Source organism: Mizuhopecten yessoensis, unplaced genomic scaffold (assembly GCF_002113885.1).
Source record: "Mizuhopecten yessoensis strain PY_sf001 unplaced genomic scaffold, ASM211388v2 scaffold11133, whole genome shotgun sequence".
NCBI classification, from domain to species: Eukaryota; Metazoa; Mollusca; class Bivalvia; order Pectinida; family Pectinidae; genus Mizuhopecten; species Mizuhopecten yessoensis.
The window spans coordinates 102,064-119,996 of NW_018408896.1; the positions used below are offsets into that span (position 1 = coordinate 102,064).

The following is a 17,933-nucleotide window of genomic DNA, read 5'->3' on the forward strand; positions in this document are numbered from 1 at the left end:
CCAAGGGGAGTTAAGGTACAGTCATTTTACATATTTGAACACTTTTCGTGCTTAAGTACTGCGCTGAAATATGGTTGCGCTAATTGCAGTTCTGTATATTATGTTCTATACGTACATGGTATCCTACATCGAGTATCCGCTAAAAGGTTATAATGTGTCAACATTTAATGGTCATCAATCATGTAGTACAATTAGAGTATCGCTTGATGAACATTACTATTTTAAAACATAAATATTTTAGAACATTTTATTTACATTTCTATTACATGTCAGCGTAAGCGTTCATCGCTCTATACAAGAACTTGCTGGTATGTATGCCTAACATGTCAAAACTACACGTGTTAGTGTCAACAATGTCTTGATGGCATTCATTCCATGAATATTTAATTTGTGAATATAATAATTTGATAAACAACCGTTTCAAATTGTTTTAATGAAAATGTATATGTCAGCACTAAGACTTCATCAATTAAGTTAAAATCATCCATTGCATCAGTTTTAATTGCGATTTTTAGACTTTTATTTCGACTGATATATAGAAAATGAAGCAACATTAATGAGTTTTTCTGGCTTAGAGTAATTTCCTCTATCAAATGTTTTCCTATGCTTTGTATGATCTGATTTTGTTGCTGTGCTTGCATTCTTCCTGTATGGAAACACTGGTAAAGTGTATGCTTTGTAATGTAATGGTCCACATAGCGACCCCTGCAGTTTTTCTGTTTTCTTTTTCTTTTTAAACATTCAAATTTAAAGCAACTTCAGTTCTGTCAATTGCATGGCAATATGTGATTTTTATGAAATATTTCTTTTAAAAAGTCTTCAAGAATATGTTACAACAATGACATTGGAAGTAACTTAGTTTAATTGTTATACCGTTAAATTCTCATCCTTAAATACATTCTAATGTTTAAATGTTATATATGCTTTAAAAAGTGAATATTTTATACCTACTCCTGTTTGGAAAACGAATGTAATATAACGTCAAAAAGCACTATAAATTTCAGGGTAGAGTAACGTCCATGCGGTAACTCTAAGATATCAGCTGAAAGTTCTTTTTACTGACCATATGCGCTTGTATATTATTTATCTAATGAGGGTAAAAGATGTTTTAAAATTTACAAACAATTTCGAATTCAGAGCTACATATTCCACACTAATATGCAGACATAAAATCTTATGTTGATTACATCTTTCATCCATGTCAGATGTAAAGAAATGCTTGAAATGCTTGTTTTGTTTAAGCAAAGAAGGCGACGATTCTAACACTGACGGTGGTTTCAGATGCATATTGTTACTGGTCTGTAGCCAAATATTTCATGGTTATTCACCGATGAAAAGGAGAATTTCTAGTAAATTCAGCTAAACGGGTACGGTATTAGTAAAATGTGGTTATGATAAACTATATTTTGTTTTTAATATAGGAAAATAACAACGGAAGTAAATCTTAGATGTATTTATTCAACAAACAAATAATATTTACATTTATACATCAATGACACAAAAGTATGTACATATTTACAAATATTTACAATAATTTACATATTATAGAAACATGATCTACCAACCAAAACATGTGTTATAAATACATCAATATACATAGTGTTTGCACTCTGTCAAACGATTCCCTAAAGAATCTTCAAAACGAAGTGACATGATGTGACATCGTGTTCATCGAGCCGTTTTCACTGGAAATGCCTGTCTATATCACCGAAGCATGTGTATGGAACCCATTGGAACTAGCTGCAGATACGCTAGATGATCAATGTTAAATTAGTTGCCGAGATCTAACAGCCAGCTCGAGGTAATCTCATACAGCTGTAGGAAGCGATAAGCGTTTGTTTATCCAATCAGTTTTAAAAACTAGTGATTTTTCTGATTTTTCCCCCCGAAACACCATGTTCATTGCACTTTATATATAAAGATGAGTCCGTCTTTTTTGAAGGCGTAGTTAGGGACAACACGCCTCTCGATCCTGGTCCACTTTCCTTCGGCCTCTAATTTAGCCATGAGTGGTTCGAGCCGGTCTTTGTATTCTGGTACGTTGTAAAGGTATTCTTCCCGCATCACAATCACCACGTAGCCACCTGTCAGAGATAAAGACAACGTCTTATGACATCTCTGTTAAATTAGGCTAAAATGGAGTTTTTTTATCATTTACAACGAGTTAACAGAAAGAAAATAATAAACGTTATATCGCTTGTGAAACAATTTTGCTTATTATAATATAAATTATATTTAGTGCAATAAATCAGGACTGCAATGTGCATTCATGTCACTCCACTGACTATTTTACATTATGTAAAAACACTGATATGCAAACAAATCACAAAAATCGCCATTTACTAGTAACAGAAAGGGTTCAGTTTGATACACGTTTACGAATCATTGTAGACTTAAAACGTGTAAGCTCTTCGAAGTTATACCTGATTTCACGATCCGGATGATTTCATAGAGCGCCTCACATGGGATATGACCGTCTCCCATTCCACCTGATGACGTCACACAGTTGTAGTAACCTGAATAAATAGAAAAAGGTCAAAATATCAGTAACACGTTTAAACGTTTAGACCGTTTATTTTTCACTTAATATGTCAATCTTTTCACAAACTGAAATACTGTAAATGAGTTTGTTGAAGTAACGTTAGTTGTCTTGACAATCAGAGAGACGTTATGATACATACCTTCAGGTACTGGAAGTTTGTCTTCTGTTAGGTATTCATTCAGTAACTTTGTATAAACATTTTTGCCCTTCGCTACTTCTAACATTCCTTCTGAAGGGTCCAGGGCGTGGATATCGCTGAAACCTCTTTTTACCAGCTACAACAATGTATAAACATATGTTATCTTTATCTTCAATAGTGTATTAGAAAACAATCAAGGTAAGTAGTAATAACCAAATCCCTAAAAAACAATAGCCCATCTTTGTTTAATAGGAGAAATGCAACTATTATCATATTTGCATTGATACATAAACAATCGATAACGTACCTGTTCACCAACCGCCCCGGTCCCTGCTGCCACGTCTAGTACTCGTACGTTTTCTCTGTCGTTTTCGTTGAAGCATTGCGCGCAGGTCTCTGCGGCCATCATAGGTCCGTCATATCTCCCAGGAGCGAGATCCTATGGTAAACAGGAAATATCGAATAAATGTCGGTAAAAGTGAATGACAATTATAATATTTTAAAAAAGGAAAAGCAGTTATGTTCACATTATTTACCTCAAATATGATAAGTATATAAGTAATTATGATCAAATATTTCTTGCAAACCTTAAAGGAACAGTTCTGGGTACCAAAGTATTGGTTTAGGAAGCACACCTTTGTATGCAGATATACGTTATAATCGAACGCGTAAACTATTAGTTCGTGCCTTTCGTAACGCACTAATACACAGAAAATTCATTTACATTGCAATATCAAAATAATCTCATTGTGGAATGTATAATATCGAAATGCATTTGTACAAAATAATGTAAAGATATCCAGTTAACGATACGATAAAAGTTATTTGAATCATATTTACGTATATCATATTTTACAGATAAGTTTTGTCGAAAGAAACATTAGTTAATCGAAAAGTGAAAAATTAAAATTTCAAGTGATACAACGCATGCTAATTAAAGAGAGGTTTAAAGGATATGAACACAATTATCATTTCACGTGGAATGCAGTTTATGATTACGAACATAAAGAAAACATAATCTAGATTTATTGTCAACATTTTCTTTTTTCATGACAAAACGACAAATTATATATATACAAACAGGTAAAACTTGACAGAAATATCTTACTTTTTCGTATTGGAGCGCCCATTTGGTGTAGTATTCTTTAATTTCGTGTTTCTCCATTTTGCCATTGAAAACCTTGTCGTTCACGTGGTAGGCAACGTGATCATCGACATTTAAAGTCTCCATCTTGTCCTAAGGTGTTGGATGTAGATAACGGAACAGGAAAGTTTCTGTAAATAAAATTCAAAAATGATTTATATTGTACATAAAAAGCTTCATTAAAAGTTATGTTTAACCGAATACAAATCAGGAACACACTGTTATGTTTTTGTTTTACTTGAAAATGTTAAACATTTATTCAGGATAGGGTTTTTTTTACATTTTAATTTAATTTTGAAATGGACTGGGCGACAATCTATACCATCATTTTTAGTATAACCGATTACAACATCTTAACTCATTGAAGGATCAAAATTGTGACTGTCTAAAGGTAAGAGTGACCTAACCCTGACATCTGTAGCAGATGGTATCGCCATGTCAACATTGATTGAATCTCAAATCTTAAGCTGTATATTACATGTACATTATTCACTAATGTTGTTTAATTGTTGCTGATTACACCAAGTAAATAATGTTTGGCATAAATGATACGTTGTCTACTAGAACAAATGTTAAATAATAGAAACGAAACAATGTTTTAAAATGAGGCAAATGTATTTCTCACGGGCAATGGAATAAATATCTTAACATTAAACACTGTAAATAATATATAATCCACAGGATATAAAGTTAACTTTGGTCTACAAAGGTTTGGTTTAGTGAATATCTAGCATAACAACCACAAAAACTTGCCAGAAAGAATTATTTTCTTACAAATAACCGGCTACCAACAGTAATGCTTGAATGTAATTCACAATGATAAACGACAAACAGTAAAAACCGATTCTTAATATTATCGGTTTTTTGATAAAGCAAAATATAAAAGAGAAAATCCTAACTCCGAATCAGAAAGACATCTACAATAAACTGGCAGTTAGTTTTCGTGAATGATCGAATACCTGAAGCTACGAAGTTGTGTTTGACTGGTGAAAAATTAGCCGACAGATGACTTCGTTCGTGGAGTGAATTCGTGCAAAAGTCGCCGGAGAGTAGTTTTCTGCTCGGTGTCTGCTGGGTCTTGTGAAAAGTGACCAGGCCTATCGGCCTTTTATAGCCTCACCTTCATCCGGTTTCAACCGGTTTCAAACTTTTATCTATTTCGACCCAAATTCTTTAAAAGGACGGTTTCAAAATCATTTTTATGTGTCTGCATTATAAAACTTAAATTGAACTTCGAAATTATATAATTAAAATTAAAACAAAAATGACATTTGAAACAAAGTCGATTTTCTTTAGCTATTTCGTACTAGAAAAAAAAAACAAGTTAACGGAAATATAGCTCTACTTTTTCAACTATGTGATAAAATATATTTGTTTTAAATAATTTCTCATTTGGCCTGACACATACTATGCTAAAACAGGAAAACATTATTTGAATGGTAATTAAGGAAAAAGAAATATATATTATCAACGTATTATTTCGTTGACCCGCACTAATACTTGTAACGTAACAGATAAGGGGAGTAAATGGAACAGCACACTGTGTGCGCCGATACGAGAGAGAAAACACTCGTGCGAGCATTGTCATTCATAATTGGTACACAATGGAATTCCACTGTATGTACAATATGAAATACCCCACTCAGTATATTAGGCGATAATATACACCTGTCCTATCCGCCCTTCTACATAGCGCTTGTTTCCCTCGTGTTTGTTTGTTAGCAAGACACATGTGACGACATCTGGTGACGTAAGTCTTATTTTCTGAAGTATTAGCTTATTGATCGAGTTCTGTTCATTGAAATACGAAAAATTGACTGATTGTACGTAACAAGATATCTACCTAATAAATGACGAAAAATGTCTCAACGTGCAGGATTATTTGATACACGTTTAACATGTTAACAAATAATAGCCTCCTTGAAACAACTTGGTATTTTGTTTCATGTTAATCATTTACCCAGCGAAGAGATGTATGTAAAATGTGAATTAACAAAGATACCTACCTACTTGAGGCTACGTGTTTACTCCTAAATCAAATCAACACAATTTATAACAAGTAATGGCAGTCGTCTTGAAAAATACCTGCAATATATATGCATATGCTTTATACACATCTGTTACCAGTATTAGCCAGTCAGATTGCTCAAAAAGTCCAAACCCACATTTCTACCTTAATAACACCACATGTGTTGTAGGCTATTTTTTGTGAACGAGGCAAACTTAGGAATGCACTCGAATGATGAAATCACAAAAACTTTCCGACGTATATGTAAAAACTTTCCATAAAACTACCATATAATATGATATCATCAAATAACGTATACAATGATTAATTTCTGCAGTCCTATTGAAAGACAGGATCATAGCTCTGTAAAGAATGTTTTTTGAATATATACACATACAATATATATATATCTTTATAAATGGGCAATAAAATAATTACAGCATTGCAGACAAAGAAATTTGTCAAATTTCTTAGGGCGATCCACACTTTACACAACATATACCATAGATAATCAGTCACCATGAACCAATAATACAATAAAACAAAAATATACAAACAGAAATTATTTATAAAAAAATGTAATTGCATATCCCCTCGGTTAGCTTGTAACCGAAGGCTAATTATAGTAAATAATTACTAATGGGGATATGCAATTACAACAGCATATTTTTATTTAAGATTTGTTGGGAGAGGGCCTTGTAAGTTGTCAGACCTTGTTCCTAATCACTTTGAATATCTATCAATCAATAAAATATGTTTGAATGAATAAAACAGGATTTGTGTAGCAGGTTTACAGAAAATGTGAGCCAAATGTAAAGAAATAAGAGCATTTCTGAATATATCATAATTTATTTGACAGTCGACCTATTTCTTCTCATCTATATTCACTTTCACTCAAACCTGTGCAGACATTGATTTAGTGTAAACACACTTGATCAATACTAACTCGATCGAGTTGAGAATCTATGACGGATCCTTCATCAAAACTAACTTGATCGAGTTGAGAATCTATGACGGATCCTTCATCAATAATAACTCGATCGAGTTGAGAATCTATGACGGACCCTAAACGTTTCAACACACCTCATGCATTTATCCTGTTAAGTGAAACAGATTCTCCTATCCTAGACAGCAGAGGTATTCCCCAATGTTTTTTTCTGCAATTTTGCAAGTCACACTTACAATGACTACTGCACCTACACTTAAGTGCATCAGCTCTTCAGCGAGGTATTTGTTTACACGGTGACATTTTGATTCACTTCAAGATTATGTTTACAAAGGGATTTAAAAAAAACAGTTTGATGTTTTAATTTCGAGAGCAATTTTTCACAAAGAGTTTAAATAGGGGTTTCTGCGCACATATTTACACCAGATTACGTTTTGTCGTTTTGTTGGTGCACCATTAATGAAAGTCAAAACGCACATGAGAGTATATCGTGCATATTAGTGTTTTACATCAAAACATGAAAACGGATGATTGTTAAAACAAAAAGTATAGAATAAAGAAAATATTTCTTCTGCACATAAAAAGGGTGTTAGCCCATTATTTGTTTTATCATAAAACTATAAGCTCAATTTAATTTGTAAAGTACTAGATGCGAAAATGGATTAAATAACGCAGTTTCTGTAGAGCACTTACCGTACAGACTTGAAAACATAGCAAATGAACGTTTTTACGTTGATTGCTTATATTTATATAACTCAATTTAATTATACAGTGTATAATAAGTGGTTGGTTTTAAGATATTTTACTGAGATATCTTAATCATAGTAATAATTTTCATCTGTGAACGCTATTGGAGAAATCTGACATATATACATTTAAAGAGTATTAAGAAATTGCATTTACAAGGCTATATTTTCAGTGATTTGTTCTGCTTGTTAAACGTTTTGTTACGTTTTTAGTTTAAACTTTCAATTTTAAAATTAATGAGAAACGAAGTTTTTCATTTGTATCTTCCACCGTTTTTACATACTGTGTTAGGGTCAATCTTTTACATACTGTTTTTGGGTCACTCTTTTACGTACTGTCTTTGGGTCACTCTTTTACGTAATGTGTTTCGGTCACTCTTTTACGAACTGTGTTTCGGTCACTCTTTTACGTACTGTGTTTCGGTCATTCTTTTACATAAGAGTGTTTGGGTCTCTTCTACATACTGTTATTGGGTTTCTTTTCTACATACTGTTTTTTTTTGTTGTCTCTTTTCTATGTACTATCCTTAGGTCTCTTTTCTTCATTCTGTCTTTGGGTCTCCTTTCTTGATACTTTCTTTGGGTCTCTTTTCTGCATACTGTTTTTTTTTGTCTCTTTTCTATGTACTATCCTTAGGGCTTTTTTCTTCATTCTGTCTTTGGGTCTCCTTTCTTGATACTATCTTTGGGTCTCTTTTCTACATACTGTTTTTTTTTGTCTCTTTTCTATGTACTATCCTTAGGTCTCTTTTCTTCATACTGTCTTTGGGTCTCCTTTCTACATACTTTCTTTTTGTCTCTTTTCTATACACTGTTCGTGGGTCATTTTCTACCTACTGTCTGTGGGTCATTTTCCTACATATTGTCTGTTTGTCTCTTTTCTTCATACTGTCTTTAGGTCTCTTTTCTACATATTGTCATTGCGCCCATTTCTACATACTGTCTTTGGGTCCCTTTTCTTCATACTATCATTAGGTCTCTTTTCTACATATTGTCATTACACCACTTTCTTCATACTGTCTTTGGGTCATTTTCCTATATATTGTCTTCGGGTCTCTTTTCTACGTATTGTCCTTGGGTTTCTAATTTACATACTGTCTTTGGGTCTCTCTTCTACATATTGTCATTGGGTCTCTCTTCTACATACTTTCTATATGTCTCTCTTCTACATACTGTCTATGGGTCTCTCTTCTACATACTGTCTATGGGTCTCTCTTCTACATACTGTCTTTGGGTCTCTGTTCTTCATACTGTCTATGGGTCTCTCTTCTACATACTGTCTATGGGTCTCTCTTCTACATACTGTCTATGGGTCTCTCTTCTACATACTGTCTATGTGTCTCTCTTCTACATACTGTCTATGGGTCACTCTTCTTCATACTGTCTATGGGTCTCTCTTATATATACTGTCTTTAGGTCTCTTTTCTACATACTGTCTATGGGTCTCTCTTTGGTAGCAGAGTACAGTAGAGGGTTGTGGCCATGGGTGATATTTTTGTTAAATGGCTAACCCCTGTATAATGATATGTAAAAAAAATATAAAAATAAAACTGTACTAAAATTGGTATAAGCATGATGAAGTGGGCTATGTGAGCTTCACATTTGTAAAAAAGAAAGAAGATTTCTTTGGTTCGAGAATAAAATTTTGGCCATAATACGAAAGGGTGCGTACACATGAAAAGCTAGCTTTACAGGAGGTAAAATTTTGACAACAGCACACGACGCAAAATTGCAAAAAATCAAGTTCTACAATTTTACTGCGACCCAGATAATTCTGCAACCAGGTAGGTAATCTTTAATTTCAGACAGAGCTTAGGAAAAAAATTACTACTTGCGGGGGTCAAGTTTTGGGTTAAAAATAGCATTTTTTGGCATTTTTTGGTAATTTTTGATGTGGTAACCATGGTTTTCACACAAGTGACATACATAGAAAAAAGAGGTTAATACACTTCTCAGTGCTTTATATTTATTGTAAATGTAATGCAGTTTACAAATATATATACATGTATACATGTGTTGTGTAGGGTAAATCCGCTGTGTTTATATTTCCTCGACATGTGCCTTGTTTATCAGAGTCGGGCCATTTCTACTGTATTCTGCTACCTTTGCAGCAACCGTTTAAATAAATCATACTCTTTACTTTTCGTTTAGTATTATTTACAAATCATTAAGGATATTCCGCCTTTAGTGACTACTGTCACTGGTTTGAATATTTAAAACAAAGTGAAAGTAAAATGGTGTCTATATAAGGATTATCAACAATAATTTTGCCATTAAATAGGGCTGGATATAATTTGAGTAGTCGTCACCATTAAGGTTATAACCATGATGCATGTGATTTATATTAGAGTCATTTCCCTGAGGATACTTACTTATGTAGTACCCGTGGGTAGTTCTTAGAGTTGTCTTCCATAAGGATAAATCTTACCCTACACATTGTAACCATACTTTTTGTTAGAGTTACCTACCTTAAAATTATTTAAATCGACATTATTAGAATTAACTGAATATAATTGAAATATAGGGACCTGTCATGGTGTGTACTGTGACCTTAAATACTTTTATATTCACCTGCATCTCTGTCTGTCTTTAATATCCATTGGATACATGATAAGCGGCAGGATGTTCTGGTGAACTATGTATAAAGTTTCCTTGACAAGCGAACAATTCACTCTGCTAAAATCCATATTGATCATCTCTGAGTTCACCTCCTCTTCTCTCAGTTGTATACTGAAATGAAAATTGGAATGCAATTAATATATTTAAGCCATTCTTTATTACCAGTAAACATCCATTATTCATTTGAACAGAAGCTTTACACGTGGAAAATATTTAATAGGTATGTTTACCCATTCAATATTTAATAGGCAAGCTTATCCATACAATATTTTATGGGTATGCTTACCCATACAATATTTAATAGGTATGCTTACCCATACAATATTTAATAGGTATGTTCTCCCATACACTATTTGATAGGTACGCTTACCCATTCAATATTTAATAGGCATGCTTACCCATATCAATATTTAATAGGCATGCTTACCCATACAATATTTTATAGGTATGTTTACCCACATAATATTTAATTGGTAGGCTTACCCGCATAACATTTAATAGGTACATGTATGTATACCTATGATACAACCTAAACTTGTCCACACTGTTGGAATTACTTCTTTGCCCCATATAATATTTTAAGTAATTCGTATCCTACGGACATACCTCCATTAGGATCCAGTGTTATATGGGATTTTACCGTCTATATTACCTCTTTGACCCATATGATACAAATATACATATATTTAACTTTTTTGCATATTTCATTTACCACAGAAACGTGTAACTCGACCCACGTATGGTAAATACATCAATAAAATAATGTTTGCGTAAAATGCATTTTTTTAGAGGAAAGTAACAAATGAAATATGAATATTTATGAAGTATCAAATTTCGGAAATTGAAATTGTCTACATCGTATTTCATATACAGTATGATCTATGATACGCTTTGTTGATAGCGTTATATACCTGTATTATAGACCTTATCAGGACATAGCGGAGACATACTCGCCAACACAGATTATTTCTAGTATACTCTCCACCAACGTTTTCAAATTTATAATTTGACTTTTATGTTATTTTATACACTTTATTAATTATAATTTTAGGATTACTGTTTTAGAACAATTTTTCATCACGTTATAGAATGTTTCGTTATTATTGACCGTTATTTCTGTAATGAATTCGACTGTTTATAGATGTTTCAGAAGACTATTGAGAGTATGCTTTTGACTCATCAAAATGATCTTTGACTCTTGGATTTTAAAGGACAGTTTTATTTCACAAACGTTTTGACTCTTCAAGATTAAGAAAAAGAATCTTTATGGCTTCTGAATTTACTAAATGACAAGGGTCAACAGGAAGCCCTTTTAACATTTTACTATATCATTCCTATATCAAACTAAAAGTAATTTAAATTATACTATTATTTGTTAACAAATTTCTTTTCTGTATAATTTTCAATAACGTAAATAAATGAATTCTGTTTTTATTATATTTTGAGACGAACCCTGAGATGGGACAAGTTATCGCTATCCTGATCATGGCTATAAGGTCAAATGCACCGCGCTATCGTTAGTGATCTATTTGTCCACGAATTCGTGTCGTGTTATGAATAATGAATAAATACTTCCATTAACCGCAATATTCTTGAAATGAAAAACTACCTTTACAGCTTTAATAATTTTATTTATAATTCTAACAGAAGTCTTTACCAGTCTACAGGTATTAGTTCAGAAATGTGTTTTTATTATTGGTACTGATATAGATACTATAAAATATCACCATCGAATCGAAATATTTTGTTTTTGAATAATTATTATTCAGTCTTAGCAGTAAGACTTTTGACATTTGAAATATTTGTATATTATGCATAGACCAAATGACTGAACGAAACACGGACATAGACATAGCCAACTGCACTCTGGCTATTATATTCAAAATAAAATTTCTATTTTTGATTGTTACTGAAAAGAATAGTTATGCTTTCTTAAGTCTATACAAGTCTATGTTATCAGCAGAAATGGGAATTAATTCACAGCCATGTCTTTTTTTTTATAAGACGGCAGATTTCAAATAGGGCGATTGCATACATACATTTATAAGTTTATTAGTAAATAGTTTATCACCCTATGACCATGTCTCTTGATCAATACTGTTTTATTGAAAATGTTTTGGGCAAAATAAACAGGTAATTATAAAAAAAGATATACAGCTGGTCATGGATTGAATCCCAAATTAACATTCATCCCTCCATAATAACTTTCATTGTTTTAATTGTCTGACTTTGGCACTATGCTTGCAACTCAATGTTGTTCATGCAGATTAATATGTCTGTTTACAAGTTATAAGACCAGTAAGAATCAGCTAACATAAACATATTCAGGTATGACAGAACACAAAAACAAAAACAACCATGTAACCTTGACACAGATACGCTATACTATAAAGTAACGGCTTGCATAAGCCCAAAATGAACTCTCCACATGCAAGTCTGTCACCAAATATTTTTGACCGCATTCTTTATGTAAAATATGTAACAAACAAACCACACCATCGCCATTGTGTCGTGGTTAAGTAGGGACATTGAAAATAATCGGGGACAACATTGCATCATACTGCTTACACTAACACATTATCGGATATATTGCAGTTGGTGGTGCCAGCTGTCAACACCCTAAGCATATAAAGTTTACTCATCTGTAAAGTTTTGAAAGGTCAAGTCTAGTGTTATAGTCAATCTGCATTAAACGGCATTACCCATGAATAATTTAAGTATAAACTGCGAAATCGTTTATATAACTCTGTGTTTATTTACATGTGATCGATCTTGCATTGCAAGGAACATATTGTATAGCATGCATGGTGTTTATAAACACCTTATCAATATAACAAGACACATAGATTCGGAGTTGAACTGATATGCCATGCAGATTGATTATCTAAATGGTATATAAGTCATATAAATCAACAGCCATACAAAGCATTGATAGGTTGAAAATAAAGGGAACACATTTTATTAGCTCCATACTCAACCGTTTTTAATCTGATAGAGACAGAGCTGTGCGTCAGCAGAGCTTATATACCTGAGCTCACCAACGCCACCTAGCGGCGAGGTCGCGTGTAAAATAATGTGACTGGCCGAGTTGTCTAAACATAGAACTTCTGTCTCAAAGGGCAATGATAACGTTTGACCGTATACGCATACTATCAGCGATCTATTGCTCTTGGATTGTACTGATAAAGACAATGTGATTGGTCAGCAGTTTATCTGATTCAAATGTTGAACTTTCTATATCACAAATTTCCCCCAAAAAGGTTTGGTTATTTAAAATATATATTTGCGTCTTACAATTGATAGCAATTTCAATTCATATTATATATATTAATTCGTCAACATTATATAGATATCCATTACTAAATAAGGAATAATGAGTCTGCTCCTTACAATGCATAAATCAAGTCAATACCTTATTTAAAACATTAAAAACAATCTGATTAAAACCAGATATTGTTTTCCTCTCCAGTTCTCTACGTTTTTGACGGGAGAGTATCGGAATGGAATTAAATATCTGATTTTAATCAGATTGTTTTATAAATTGTCCGTATAAACATAAATTTTACCCATAATAATTATAATTATCACATTTAAACTACCATAACATAAATGTGTACCTATGCTAATGATAATTACCACATTTAAATTACCATAACATAAAGTTTACCCATAATTATTACAATTACCACATTTAAATTACCTGCATAGGCATCTTGACTTTTACGATACTTACTTCAATTGCATGAATGCTTGATAAACAATAAGTGATTTATAGGTATAGTAAGACAGGGTAAACACTTTAACATTATACGTTTAATATAATTCCGAGTCCAAACGAAGGTTTGTGTTTGACATTATTGTCATTATTGTCACTTTTGCAGGAAATAGTAGGTTACTAATACTTTCAAAAATTCTGCTTAAATATCGTTTAAACAACACTGTGCATGAGAGAATTGCATGCACAGGTTGAGGTGTTCTAGTTTTTATGTCAAACGCTGCTATTTTAAGCAGATTTAATAGCTTGGCTCCACTGCTATCCGGGATATTTCTGTTTTGCCTGATATAGTAGAGTTATTGCATACTCCTAATTCCACCTATATAGTATACATACATGTACAAATACATGCTTTTTCTTCTTGTTATAATCAGACCGCAACATCACTCATAGCGGTGACCTTAACGTAGAATATTCATATCGGTCGGTTGCAATAAATCTCACGTGCTTGGACATATTGTCTCTGATTCTGCAAGCCAAACGGTCCAATAAATTTGGTAATAAATATGTTATATCTTAATACATTTTAAAATTGGTGCAACTGCATTACCCATATATATGCTCCCTATAGAATATCCATGAAGCAATCGGAACTAACACGACAATTCACTGTCGTCTGACTTAGCAGGTATTCGATGTTTTTACCTGCATAATGCTAACCTGTCATCCGATTTGATATATTTATATAAAATAACCAATTAATTGGGATGATACTTGCTTGATATTTTTTCTATAAAGGGATCAAAAGACGTTGCAAGCAACACTGATGATAAATTATCCACATTATTAGTTTCAGAACCTTCAAAAGAAACATTCTGTGTTATACTTTAATATTTAGCAATGAAAACCCAGATGTTTCAGCCGTGAATTGGGATGCTGGGAAAGGATTTCAGAAATATTGAATTTTGAAAATTAACAATATATTGAAATCAATCGCCTTTACATAAAAATGAAAAAACCCAATAGCACTCTAAAGATACTGGAAAGAGATTATACCATGTTATGGGTTTGAAACACCTGGCTTCTCCTTGTGGTTACATAAATTGAAGCATACTTACTTTGATTTTCATATATATTGAAGGAATTTACATACAATCCACTCTTGCTTTTCAAATCCTCTAATAATCATTTTGTATGTGCAACATTTGAATTAATTATTGAAGAAAATTTTGTGTAAAATAAGTATGAAATATGTAGCAAAAATTAAATTTCGTCGATATAAAATCATATTTTTGAAATATAGCATTATTTTTATCCACGAACCATATGAATGGTTTTTGTTATTTCTTCAAGCACTTAGGATGTTTTTTTCACTAAAAGCTTACATATCTGAATTGGCGATATACTGTCGTTATTTCAAGTAACACTGACATTTTTGCCAATACAGGAAATAATTATTGAGGATATCAAACGTTATATATATCATGTATACCTACCTCAATGACCAAATGCCCAATCGCCGTTCAATTAAATGACTAACTTTTAAATTCGAGTTGACCTTCATTTTAATTTAGATACCAAATTTGATGTAAGATTTTGAATAGAAAATTTGATATTTCTTTCTTAATTGCATGACAAATATTTCCAAAATAATTGAATCAATAATCAATTCATTTTGTTTCTGAAATATATCACTGACATATTATGATATATGCTCTTACGAACATAAATATCTGTCAGTTAACGCTAAAACAGAACGATACAGCCAAATTCCTTCAAACTTTATAATCTGCTTGTAGCTCAATGCGTGTGTGTTGAGCACAAGCTAATGCAAGAAAAGGTAGATAACGAGTTGTTCACTGAATTTATACACAGTGTTGACAGCGCCATCTGTGTGACTTTAATAGTAACGAGGCACAGACGGGTGTATTGTATACATCAATAGTTTTCTGTTGTATTATTCCACAAAAGACGCAGTTAAATCACACAAACAGCTGATACACATACACATGGCATTAGTTATTCACTGCCTGATTGGCTTAACGAAAACATCAATCTCGCACACACATGTGTGTTAAATGCCATTGAAATTAAAAACGCTGCAGCGTTGAAAGCTATACTCGAGCATGCAAGTTAAATGATATTAAAATTCACTCCTATCAATAAACGGTAAAATAGAAAGAGAATATCCAGACAGGAAAGGTACATACCATTTTCTAATAATCGGATATTATTCTATATTTTGTTTTTCTTTCGTCGCAACATGTTAAGCTAACTAGGCTTTGACAAACAATTGTCTGTTCATAAAATAGGTTGCTGGATATTTTTCCGTTTTTGCTGTATGTTTTTTTCTCTTTCTTATTAGAGTTGAATTTAACATGCTTGATATTTTACCCGAGTATAATCATGTTTGATTTTTATTCTGTTTTTGAAATCATTTTCTTTTGTTTAAATGTACACTCTACACTACGTCATTAGCAGTCCGCACCTTAATATTGATTTAATGTTATATATACAACGTAATATCGCATTTCCATGTACTTAAAACAAATCTCAGTTAATATAAGATCCTTCCTTTACGTGTAAATATCGTAATATGTTTTCATCATTAAACCTTCAATTTGACTTAAACTGCATAGTAGTAACTTAAAACCATATATATAAATTTAAACAAACATTTCTTCCTTAAGTAAATATCCCCTTTCTCATTATTTGAAACAAATGTAAGTATGACGTTGAAGCACGGATTTGTGTATTATGGATATTTGTATTTGTTTGACTTGTGTATCTAGTATAGGGTTACCATATGGTATCCTTATGCTCATATATATAGGGAGATATTACGTTTTTTTAATACTATTGGCAATAACCATATATATAAAAAAAAAATATTGTCATCTTACTCTCCCCAAAGATGAACCACCTGGGTATGGTCCCTAAACACGTCATGTTCGGTCGTGTCATTCACTCTAATACAAATATGGAAAACAAACAAAATATCAATCAATGAGGTCTAGTATTGGACACTACCTCCATGTATTGTATTTCATTTTCTGACATCCTTACTTAAATATTAATTGCGTAAGGGCTATGTAAACGGAACATAATGTCACATGAATGATGTGTAAGCTATTTTGGCCAGTCCCAACCAGGTAGTCATCATGATTATACAAAATGTAGTTATGAACACAGGTAACCATTCCTTATAACGGAAATTGATTTGGAGAGTAATAATGTCATCACACGACCGCTTATTCTACAATAACAAAAAATGAATAAGTTTATTTCATCAAACTAAATGAAACACGTTTTGATATTACAATCTCAACTTTTCAAAATTCTTTTACAAACCAGACGAACTAATACGCTATCAATAGTTTAAGATCAGTATCCCAACATCGATTTTTAAAGCGAATGAACTTGTTAGTTACTGATTATTTCTACATTGATGATACGGCGACGGTGACTACGACGACGATGATGATGATAATGGAGAAACGTAATTGAAATACATACATATTGGCCCTGTACAATGGGAAATAACTCCTGATCGAAATATCTGACTGTCAAACAACTACACTGGTCTGATAAAATATGTGTATCGGTCTGAAGAGGAAAAAGCTTAAGTGTGGATCTGATCTGATTTTGGAATTGGTATGAAAATGAATTGTCTTTGCCAAGTAGGGGATGACAATAATTGTATTTGCTTACAAACCAGGTTTACATCTTATGAGTAAATAATGATTACAGACTGACCAAATATATCTAAATTGGTTTGAAACCTACATACTTTCCTAAAGGACATGACGGCAAGCTCCAATAAACAACAGGGGGCGCTTACCATCCCCATCACGTGGTATTACCCGCTGTGTCGGTAGGAGGTGATGATGTTCTCCTTTGTTTTTAATGTCTTCTTCCTGATGTTTTATTTCCATATCAGCGATAGTTCGATTTTTGTCCTTGTTTTTTGACACTGGAACTTGTAAATAATTATTTTTAACTTCTCCTTTATAGGTTAATATGCTCCTAATTGGTCGCCAGGTCTACTAGTATATGATTTGTTTAATGTTATGC

At 32.5% G+C, this 17,933-nt stretch overlaps 1 protein-coding gene across 5 annotated transcripts; it reads right to left on the reverse strand.

Moving 5' to 3' along the window:
- Positions 1 to 1,438: 1,438 nt before the first annotated feature.
- Positions 1,439 to 15,704, reverse strand: LOC110466392 (Williams-Beuren syndrome chromosomal region 27 protein-like). 5 transcript variants are annotated; one of them, XM_021522842.1, is made up of 8 exons: positions 15,356 to 15,704; positions 10,097 to 10,255; positions 5,832 to 5,910; positions 3,790 to 3,956; positions 2,989 to 3,120; positions 2,682 to 2,817; positions 2,424 to 2,516; positions 1,439 to 2,084 (listed from the first exon to the last, which is right to left on the reverse strand). In XM_021522842.1, exons 4-8 carry the CDS (start codon positions 3,910 to 3,912, stop codon positions 1,900 to 1,902), a joined length of 669 nt encoding a protein of 222 aa, XP_021378517.1. In that variant the 5' UTR covers positions 3,913 to 3,956; positions 5,832 to 5,910; positions 10,097 to 10,255; positions 15,356 to 15,704; the 3' UTR covers positions 1,439 to 1,899. The 5 variants fall into 5 exon arrangements, with proteins under 5 accessions (XP_021378517.1, XP_021378516.1, XP_021378519.1 ...); XM_021522841.1 differs by lacking the exon at positions 5,832 to 5,910; XM_021522844.1 differs by lacking the exons at positions 10,097 to 10,255; positions 15,356 to 15,704 and adding an exon at positions 9,629 to 10,074 and having other exon boundaries at positions 5,832 to 8,973.
- Positions 15,705 to 17,933: the final 2,229 nt, after the last annotated feature.

What these genes read in the sequence shown, in the direction of transcription:
- LOC110466392 (XM_021522841.1), bottom strand. Translation starts at nt 3,912, where the DNA reads ATGGAGACTTTAAATGTCGATGATCACGTTGCCTACCACGTGAACGAC. An exon ending in CAAACTTCCAGTACCTGAAG is followed by an intron (nt 2,517 to 2,681) that starts GTATGTATCATA and finishes CTATTTATTCAG; the next exon opens with GTTACTACAACTGTGTGACG. An exon ending in CATCCGGATCGTGAAATCAG is followed by an intron (nt 2,085 to 2,423) that starts GTATAACTTCGA and finishes TATCTCTGACAG; the next exon opens with GTGGCTACGTGGTGATTGTG.